The sequence below is a fragment of the Drosophila mojavensis genome, unplaced genomic scaffold (genome assembly GCF_018153725.1).
Source record: "Drosophila mojavensis isolate 15081-1352.22 unplaced genomic scaffold, ASM1815372v1 contig_19, whole genome shotgun sequence".
Taxonomy (NCBI): domain Eukaryota; kingdom Metazoa; phylum Arthropoda; class Insecta; order Diptera; family Drosophilidae; genus Drosophila; species Drosophila mojavensis.
In genome coordinates this window covers 808,619-819,829 of record NW_025318726.1, presented here as the reverse complement: position 1 = coordinate 819,829, position 11,211 = coordinate 808,619, and the positions used below count along the sequence as shown (strand labels likewise).

At 40.0% G+C, this 11,211-nt stretch overlaps 2 protein-coding genes across 2 annotated transcripts; both read right to left on the bottom strand.

Moving 5' to 3' along the window:
- Positions 1-390: 390 nt before the first annotated feature.
- On the bottom strand, positions 391-966 carry LOC6572519. Its single transcript, XM_001998590.2, has one exon. The coding sequence runs from the start codon at positions 964-966 to the stop codon at positions 391-393; it is 576 nt and encodes a 191-aa protein (XP_001998626.2).
- Positions 967-2,459: 1,493 nt separating this feature from the next.
- Positions 2,460-3,716, bottom strand: LOC6572520. Its single transcript, XM_001998591.4, has one exon. The coding sequence runs from the start codon at positions 3,303-3,305 to the stop codon at positions 2,655-2,657; it is 651 nt and encodes a 216-aa protein (XP_001998627.1). The 5' UTR covers positions 3,306-3,716; the 3' UTR covers positions 2,460-2,654.
- Positions 3,717-11,211: the final 7,495 nt, after the last annotated feature.

Sequence of the window (11,211 nt, the reverse complement as noted above, 5' to 3'; positions counted from 1 at the left end):
ACAGCTCTGACATGCACAGCCGCCAGCTCACTCCGCACCCACACACCCACCCACACACAAAATTCAATCGCACGCATATTACGCATACGTCGTGTGTGCTTGAAATCGCTTGCATGCGTAATTACAATTGATGCTGCTTGCTATGCGAATCACAGGCCGTACGAAAACTAATTAAAATGTTTATCAACTATGTAATTATCACACCTTCGCCCACGTGAGACCCAAACAACATCGATTGCATTAGATAGATGTCAGTTGTCAGTCAAAAGTCAATTGGCATAGATTTGTGATAACTGTGATAATCAATAATGGTTGAATATTATTTAAATATTGCATGAATTTGCAATTTTATCCGTTTATAAAAATGTTGATTTCTTAAAATTAAATTCATTACACTAACACACTAATTAAGTCTAGGGGCGATCTTTTACATTTCAGGCCAAAGACAGCCGCGCAGTGGCCTCCACGCCTGCCCAAGCGCTCTGCTGCCAGATAGCTATGATCCTTGTGCCTACTCAGGTGATCCTTGGAGCGCGAAGGTGTCAGAATGATGTGCAGTACCTCGCCCAGAAGGCCACTCTCATGGTTTAAGGGGGACGCCGCGTGCTCGCAGATCAATCGCAGCAGGCAGCTGTGCCCAGACAGACTCATCTTCTCCAGAATCATCTCAATGCCATTGTATAATATCCACCGATATATTGAGCCCAATTGGAAATCACTCCCATTGTTGCCTCTGTCCGTAATCGGCTGGGGCCTCAGATAGACGCTCGTAACCTCTGACGCATTGTTGGGCAGGAAGTACTGCATCCTCAGCGCGTAGCCAGAGATGACGGTCTCGAAGGGAAGATCCCCGACAGGAATGCCAATGGCACAGATAAACGTAACGGGTGTTGGCGCGATCTTTGGATAGATCATTGTAGCACTGCCAACAGCAGCTAAAGATATGAACACAAGTGTTTGCTGCATGGTGAAGCCCATTGAAGATCACGCCAAGAACTGAACTGATGGCCACATCACTTTAATACTTTTTATCTCAGATTCTGATCAGTAAAGTCATTTACATAAACTTTATCAAATATGAGATACTAACAAGAGTCGGCTTCTAAAGTGTGAAACTTTTCATAGCTGATATTGAGAAATTTTGTGTAGTGATAAAAAAGAAATGAGATAAATGGCTACAACAGATGTTAAATATCACTGTTTGTTTATGGTAATGAGCTCACATGGAAAGTTCTAAACTAATATTAACATAACATCCACCTCGCACAGCTGTTAAAAGTTGTCAATTTGAATTGTGTGCATTGTGTTTATGAGTTTCATTTCTTCAATGTCTTCTATTTCTATCAGTATGTCATTCATATAAGTTGATATAAGCCTCGACCTGGAGACTATAAATACTGATTACTCTGCAAAATTTGCAAAAACAAGTAAGAGCCTTTCAAGTGACTCTGTTCTCGTTTTGTATATATAACAGTAGGGGTCGCCTCAATCATTCCTGTGCCTTCATTTCATGTATTAAATTCTAGTGTCGTCGTGCCGTAGCACTTCAGCTTAATAGTTTTTGGCCAACATCAATATGATAATAATACTTTGCAGTTGGGTTCTACGAACCTTGTTGCCTTGTTGGTTGCCACGCCTGTAGTGGGTATTTACACGTTCTTTATGGCGTTAAATTCAAGTCTGCTCCTCAACCATTGAAGTCTCTATCACCGACAATGCTCTAAAAATTGCACAATTGGACCTCGCATATAAATACTTGCCGCTTCTCACTCCTCTATCACTGACACTCTGAGCATAGGCTCGGGGAGCAACCGATTTCATCAGTTCTTCAATAAGTTCGATCGCATTCGGGTTGCAATCGTTTTTTTTTTTTTTTTTTTTTATATATCCTGTTTTTGTTTTTTGTGTTCTCTTTCGCTTCAGTTGTTCCCGGTTTGGCTAGTGTATGTTCGCTAAACATATCGATTCCGTACTTAAGTGGAGAAGAATCACGACTGTGTGATTGTATTTTGCACTTACATTACAGTTATTTGCGTTTGCCAATCGTATCGCTTCCTAAATGATGTTCGTTTAAAGAACGTCACACGAATAGTTCAACTCAAGGTGCTCAAGAAAAAATAGAAACGAAATGTGAGTATGATTCTTTGACTGATTTTCCAGGTATGATTTTCGTCTATCTTAATAGTATGTCCCGACATTCAGCGTTATAGAAATTAAATTGTAGAAAATAAAAATTTTGGAAATTTACCACCCAATGGGCGTAAATATATCAGCAATATTGTTTATTCTTTGAGATGACACAATTCAGAAATTTTGAAATTTTGAAAATTTTCTAGCGTCGATAGCGCCGAAATAGTTTCATAAGGACAGATGGACCGCAAGAGTATTATTACATTAATCTAATGGGAAAAAAATAAATTGATTATCTACTGGGGGCGTGGAAAATCGGGAAAAGTTTTTATTTACAGATCTTCACAGTTAGTAGCTCAAAATTAAACAAATAAATTATATTGAGTTGCAAAAATAAGATTCATATAAGTGTATATATAAATATATATAATGATTCCACTGTTTTTGCACCGTGCATGAATATTGTCTAGTTGGTAGCAACTGATAATGAAAATTGATCACAATCGTCCTATAGTACTAATAACTCAGAGTAACACGGTGATCAGTCCCATGGGAGAGCTCGGGCATTTGTGTCCATAGGCAGATTCGCAGCTGCCGCCACGTTTGCCAAAGCGTTCCGCAACCAAGTACTCTCGATCGGTGTGCAGGGCGTAGTGGTCCAAGGAGCTCGATGGAGTCAGCACTATGTGCAGCAGCTCACCCAGTAATCCACTTTCATGAGTCAAGGGCAGCGCGGCATGTTCGCAAATGACGCGCAGGAGGCAGCTGCGTCCAGGTAGCTTTATGTTCTGTAAAACCGTCTCGATGCCTCGATAGATGACCCAGCGATACATGGAGCCCATGCCGGATGCTTCTTCCATATGACCCACATGATCTCTGCCTGTTATGGGCTGCGGCTTGAGGTAAACTCTGGTGATCTCCTCGGCTGTGGTGGGCAGAAAGTATTCCGTCTTCAGCACATAGCCCGACGTAACGGACTCAAAGGGTAAGTCCTCCACAGGAATGCCAATGCCGCCAATGAACTGCACACGCGTTGGGGCGGTTGCTGGAAAGAGCAGAGATCTGCTGAACCGCTGTAGATGATTAACGGGAGAGCTACTTAAGCTGCTGCTCCTGCTGCTGCTGCTGGCCACTGCCACGCCTATCAAGTACAAAACGGCAATTGCTGTCAGCATGGCATCAAAGTCTCTTTACGGCTGCAGATCCAAAGAACAACTGAGCCAGCAGCAGAGTCCAAGAATTCTCGCACCAAACACTCACTTTCTTTGTAACGCGAGAGAGGCGAGGTGGCAAGCACTCAAATCAGATCAATTAACAACTACTTGAGAAATTGTAAGTCGTTTAACTGGCTGGCTGTTGGTCTACTTATAAACAATTTCACTAAAGCCCATAAAGCAGCTACAAAGGGCTTTTGGGCTATTAGAAAAGAGTTAGCATTGCATGTGCTAAACGATTTCCATAAGAACGAAATTGCTAACAGGTTATTTGAAGTGCGAAAGACGAAAGTATTTCCATTCTTGTGTATATGTATCAAATATGTACATATATATGTATATATATTGCTTTATTGTTTGGTAAAAATGTAAATAATTGTGAATGATTTTTTTAAATTATGAAATTTGACTTAAATATTTAAGCAAGCATACAAAATGAGTCTCTCAGTTATTGTAATGTGAGTTCATTGACCAAGCTGAAAGTATATTCGTTCTTGAGTATATTCAATAGATATTCATTGAAATTGACCAAAATACATGATCTGTAATCAATTTGTAATGAAAGCCATTTTAACAATAATAACTATTATTATTAATTAAAGTTATAATTGCAAATAATTTAAAAGACATAGATAATAAATCTCCGTATTTAGGTCGTCTCATCAATCAATCAATAAATCAGCAATGTGTACAAGGCAGACAATGATACTTAGTAGCTGAAAGCTGTTCGGGCATTAAGTACTCAGAGCAGAAGTTTGCTCTACTTCAAGCAAACAAAATCTATTGCAGTGCGAAAAGTTTTGAGACTGTCTGTCTCAAGAGGCTCGCCTGTAATCCGTTTTTTATTTTCGCTGCGAGTTTGCAGACATTTTCGCATCATTGGCATAGATTTGCAGTCTCATATGCCAGCTGTAAATAGTTTTTATTTTACTTTTTACTTTTACATTTTTTTTTTTTTTTTTTTGCTGTGCGACCCTTATTAGAGTTGGCAGTATCTCAACCCACACAATTACGCCCGATCCACTGGCAATCCGCTCTTCATGGTTAAATAAAGCGTACAAATGCATGAACCAACGGATTTCGAAATGTATACACTGTCGTACATAAAAGAAATTGTATAAAATGTGTGTTCGCATTGGCATTAAAACACTAAGCGCCGAGCTCAGCGTGTGGGATGACTATCCTGCTTGGATTTAAGCTCTCTGATTCCACTCTTTTTTTCTTTTTGAGCATCGCTAGGCAGAAGGAGAGTGGCAAAGGAGAGGGAGATAGAGAGAAAGAGAGGTGAGGAAGTTATGCCGACAACGACTTGAGTAAGTTAAGTGAATTGCTGTTGCATCCAAGAACTGCAAAGGAAACGCGCCACAAGGCAGGAACTGGAACTGGGAATGGGAATGGGCGCAACACTCCACGCTCCAAGCATCTAGCTCCTAGCTTTGAGTTCCGAGATTAAAGAGCAGCGAGAATGGAATGGAAAGTTCTATAAAGGCGAAAAGGATGGCGCATAAAAATAGATGACGTTCAAGTGAACGACGGTAAATGCATTCCTGCAGAGACAGCTTAGAATCGGACAGACACTACGGACTGCGAATAAAGTCGGCTATTTATTAAATAAACGAAACAGAAGCTGAAATGCCGGACCAGTCCTCCTGAATGCTCGCAACTTGAGCAGCACACAAATACATATACATACATACATTGGAATGTACATTATCGAGCAGCCATAAGGAGATTATTTAATAAAAGCATTTAAGGGCTTTACTTAAGGAATGTTGTGCTTGGCTCATGTGATTAACATGAGCTATTAGGCAAAGGTGGAGTTGAACATGCAACTATGTTTATTCAATAACAAACAAACAACTGAGAACTGGCACTTGTTCTGGGCCTTCGATTCATGCCAAGCTAAGCCGAAAAACGGATTGTTAAATGTTCTGGAAAGAATAGGATTTCTAAGCCTTAAACAAGAAAATACAGACAACAATCTGAAACTAAAACCACACATTATTCACATAACAATGATTCTATCTAGCTATAACTAGGCAATATTTAGCAGCAATCAAATATATATACATATATATACGTAGGCAATTCGCCAAATCCATTGCCAAATAAGAATTTGCATTTTTGTAATTCGACAAACTGGTAAAGAGAAAAATTTGGAAAGCAACTTCTGGCCCAAAACCGAGCAACAACATTGAGCGAGGCAAAAGTTTTCTGCAACACTTTGAACTTGGCTTGAAAGTGGTAAGTGGCATGCGGCATTCGGCATGCGACATGCGGCATGCGGAACATTTTATGTGGCTCGTTAGAAGCCGCAAAGTTCATGCTGCGCACAAAGTTCGCACAGTGGGCCCAGCTCCGGGTATGCAAATTGCAATTTGAATGGCTTCAATGGAAAAGAAGTTCGAGTCACCAAAGTTGGCAAATCAATTAAACTGCGAACGGACAATTGACATTATGTAATTGATGAGTACTAGAGAGACGAATATCAACAGCGGAACTCTACATGAGAGTGATCGACTATCTATTCCTATATACCATTACAGCTGAAGTGCAACACGTATATTAATATTCAGCTTAGTCTTACAGCCTTAAGATGAAGATGATTACATTATGAGAAGGACGGCGCTGATTAACATACTTTTAAAGAAAGCGGAAAAGGCTTTTCTCTTGTGCTTTACATCAATTTACGAAACCCAGAATACCCTCATTTGCAAATGTGCAAGGGGTAGAGGGTAAAATGATGAAAACGTTTAAGAAACTGCAGCACACAAACCGTTCAGACTTAATGGTAGTCTGTGTGTGTGTTTGTGCGAATGTGTGTGTGTGTGTTGTGTGAGTGGGTATGCTGCCGCATCTTGACCTCATAGTTGGCTTAAGAATTGCCACATGCTGGCACATGCGAAGCATAAATCCTCCAGCAACGTCTGGCAAATAAATGTATCTGCTGCATATTTAGTTGGAGTGGAAGAGGGCGGTGGGCTGCTTGCAGCGCAACTAAATGTAATGAGTGAAATTATTATGCAAACGAAGTCTGTAAATGAGTGCGTGCCACACACAAACACAAATACAAACACACACACACACACACACACATGCATCAACAAAACGCTTGAAAATGTATGCCGGGGACAAACAGCTAAGGAATCTTATGAAGAAGACAATGATGATGAAGCTGATAATGATGTAGCTCATCATCACTATAATGCTGATGACGTTGAATAAACAGCGGCGGCAGCAGCTGTTGCACTTGATGCAAGAGCCATTTAAAGCACTTGCAGCGCTTACAACAAGCACCTTATAACATTTTCACACCCTTACCCTGGCCCTACCTCTGCCTCTGCCACACCCCGTACACTTGGCCTGGCCCAAACAATGATTTACACACATATTATTCATGGCTTTTTGCACCCTATAATTGGCGAGTTTCACGTTTCAAAAAGCACAAGGTTTCAAAGTTAAATTTCGATTTCTCTCGAATTTCGATTGAGCATTGCCGAAAGGCAATTTGATGACAATATACATATATACATACATAGTACTTATATATGTGAAATTCCAATTGACAAAATGCTGTCAAGCATCAGCAAACACGGCCCATTAAAATGAAAAACTCGTCCACTGATCCAAACGGAAATTGGGAACAGTTAAGAGCTGTTACATTTGTCCGCCATTGTGCTGGCTAATAAGAGGTTCGAGAATAAAGGAAATTCAAATAAACCAAGCATATTTGAGGTAGTCTCTGTGAATGAGATGACTGAGCGAGTGTTTACTTAGGCATGTGCAAAGACGAACCTGGACTAGAGTAAAATAATTAGGTTGAAATTGAAAATTGCATCCTCTATCTGTCGCATAGCCCTCTCTTAATATATACATATGTATTTATTTTACAATATATGTGCACATGGCTCCCTGTTCCCAATATAACTCTCAGATGATTGCTTTTAAGCGACAAGTACATCAGCTCGGCATTATACTATGTTTGACCTCAAGCACGTGCTAAGACCAGACACAGTTCAGCTCCTGGCCTAATGGCGCAGTTTGAGAGCTCATTAATTATGAGGAGCCTGTTGTCGAGCATCAAAGGCCTAAGCCTGATAAATGCAACATTTTCAAGCAAAACAATGTCCATACGACTTATCTGTCATGCTAGTATATGAATATAGAAATAGAATGTATTATATATTACGCTCAAAATCCGCAGGCACTCGGAAAACAATTAAGCCGAAAAGCGACGAAATGTTTTGGAATAAATATAAATACACTTGGAGAAAAACTCTATGCTGAAAAATAGAGCTGAAATAGCTTTAGGCTTTACACGGTAAAAATATTTTAAAATTTGTTGGCCCTTGATATACAAATTTAAGTCTGTATTAATTCCTGATTTGAGTACACAATTGTAGAGTGCAACATTGTATGTTGATACCATATTAATGCTCGAATTCTTAAACACTCATATCCTAAATGTGTATGTGGGGGTGCGTGCCTGAGTGTGAGTGTGTGCTGTGCAGGATAATCATTTTCAGTGCTCTGCCCTCTGACTGCCTGCCCGTCTACCGCCTGCCGCCTGCCTGTGGCGGGCAGTACTCGTATTCCTGAGCATTTAAGCGTCTCTCATTTATCACACATTTCTCATTTGCCTTTCTTTCCCCTTCTCTCTTTCTCTCTCACCGTCTGTGCATTGCCCACTATATCGCTCGCACAAGTCGAGCCAAAATTAATATGCGAAAATAAATTATCAAGCCAAATGAGCAGCGTGTTTTCTTCAACAAGGTTTTGCCCAAAAAAAAAAGAGGAAGAACAAACTGTGTTTCGGGGGTGCGCGGGAGCTGCGCGTAGAAAATGCCTGCAAAAAGGCATTCCATTTGCACGCATGTTTGGCCACATGGAATGCGTTTGGGGCCTTTTCAGCTTCATCAGCCACAGCATTAAACATCATTTGTTATGCGATTTTACGCCGAGCAACGTCAGCAACTAACTGGCCAATAGGCTGGACAAGCGTGCTACGTACGAGCAAGTGGCAGGAGAAGCAAGAGGGGACATGGACAGGGGCGAATGTGGGGTAGGTGACAGGCCAGGCGGCTATAGCTAAAGCTCGAAATACCCAACAAATAATGGACACCCAGTCATACAAATTTAACTAAAAAGAAAGGAAATAGGATCTAGGCGGCAGTGCCCGACTACGACAATTGCATAAACTGCCATAAATGAACACTAATATTTATGTACATGATCCAGGAAAATTGTATTACATGTGTTTCTCTGAATTGCGTTTCACGAGCAAACGCATCGCTTCGATCAGCTTCGCTTGAGTGCTCACTAAATGTTAAATCTCTAACTAACAAGTTCCTCGCTCTTTTAGGGTGATAGACGGACAACCAGACAGACGGATTGGGCTAGACCAGCTGTAGATCTTAACCTTGAATATGGAGGCTGTCTATTTTTGACGGACCCATCTGATAATCCTATATCTTTTGAAACAGACGGGCACAGGCTAAGCCTGTTATTTGAGATATATCATATTCAAAAATTGATACCAAGATTTCTACTTGAAGCAAATGTGATATATATTTTACAAAAAATTGTGTATTCTTTAATTTTAAAATAAATAAAAACAATCCGTTTATTATAATCTTTAAGTTTTAACCTTAATTCCCATTTCAGTTGGGTTTCGGATATACAAGTTTATTTTGTGTGTAATTTTAAAGCCCTCTCAGCTCACCATTTCTTCAGCCTGATCATAAAATATCTTGAATAATGCAAATTAATCTCCATATTTATGTATTTCTCCAATACAATAAATTATCCAGCAAAACTTTCTATGTTAATCAATACACCCATGTCAGAGTGTATGCCCAATCCCCAGTAGTGCACCTATTTTGTAGGGTAATTGAAAGCTGGTCAAGTGTGAACGACAGCTCAGAAATTGGATACGGATATGTTTGTGTTACGTCTATCGCCTCCGTCTATCTCGCTTACAGCTTCCACCGAAAAGTTAACCTCCTTCCCCGGGCTGTCCATTTGGGGGACTCTGCTTAACGGCTTGAAAAACGATAAAATTCAACTAGGCTCACAGCTGGGCAACAGCTTAAAGAAATTCTCTGGAAAAGAATTAAGTAGTATTTACGGAACTTTAAAGAGGCTGTCGTGAGCACCCACGCCTATTTCCACGATTATCCTAGGGCGAAGCACTTGCACACACACATGCTATTTTTGGGGAATAATCTGGCATCGTAATGAGCCTAATTTGCGCGCATTCATTTGGAAAATTAAAAATTAAATTGCTCTTGTCTCGCTGTTTTGCTCATCATGAAAATATTGTAACAATCTGTTGTAATAAATCTCATTACCGTGCGACAGGCAAAAAGGCAAAAGAAAAGGACAAAACTCCTGCATTTGCTTATGCCTCAGAAAGAACTAAGAAAATGCTCAATTTTCGGTTTCAAGTATCTGAAGTATAAGTGAAATTCAAGTATTTCAGGAATCTCAACAGAGTAGCCAATCGACTTACTGATATTCTAGATATCTGCTTCTTGTTTGAAGTACTTGATATTTTATATTCGAATAGTCAAGATGAAAGTGACAAGAGAAAATACATTTTTTTGTATTTTCTTGTATCTTTTTACATCACGTTGATAGAGTTGGTGGTTGATCTAGTTTTGCATCTAGCACGGCATACCCTTTTTCGTTTAGTACCGGGTATAACAACAAATTTGGATTGCTTGAAGTGTTTTGCTTTTTTCTTCGAATGGCACTTGGAAAATTCATGAAAATATGAAAATTTTATTTCGTAATTGGGTAAAGCTGTTCACAAGTGCTTCTCTTTCTAAAGTATATTCAAAATTCACTGAGAGCAGAAGTGCTCAGTCTTTAATTTGGCATATACAAGAGCCAGACATGTCTTTAAACGAAACATAATAAAATTAAAGACATTTAACAACTTTTAAGCTGTCATATATTTAATATCAATTATTTAGTGTAATATCCCTCACTCCGAATGTGGGAAATCCCCAAAAAAGCGAGCTCATAGACTATACGTTGATATAATAATCGTGTAAAAGTTAAATGTGTTCCAAAGGTATCTCCTATACTCTTGTATGCTTATGTGTGCTTTGTATAGCCAAGCCAAGTGGCTCGCTGATGCTTTTCATCGAATTTCCCACCAATGGCATTTGCATAGCTCGAGGAAAGCCTGGGGAAAAGTTAACGCAGACAATTCGCTTATAGCAAATGCAGGTTTGAAATTGTATTTCATCGGCTGCCAGATGCTTGGCAATAAATATGGCCCGTAAATATACACAATAACCGGAATGCAATTGCTTCACGCCATTCGAGCCGCTGAAATATTAGCCTCGTTTGCCCGGCGGCCCAGTCGGCACGCGGACGAGTTGTTATCCGCCGCGCCCTGGGCCGTGTTAAGGTGGATTTTCTTTTCATTTTCCTCTTCCTTTTTCACACTGATTGAATATGGCCAGACATCCGCGAGGCGTGGAGCTCGGCAATGTTGCAGTTAAAGTGCCCCAAAAAGAGGTATAGAATATTTTGCGCTCGAATTGCCAAAATAAATATTTAAATTTGGAGCAGAAGCTTCTTTAAATTTATGTTTGCACGCACTTTGTAAAGCCGTCATAAGCCGGGGCTCTTAAATTCGATCAGGTAATTGAGAAGCGAACTCGCAGATCTGAGCTGATTGGGGAATACTTGTGTAATGCAAATATTTACCCCATGAAATGCGAGGGGCGCCTGGCAAGCACAGGTCGATAGTCGATTGATTTCGATTCGTTTAATCTGAGATAAAGAGACAGAGTATTCGACTCGAATTAGTTTCCATTCCAAGTGCTACTCGCCTTTAATAACTGCCACAACA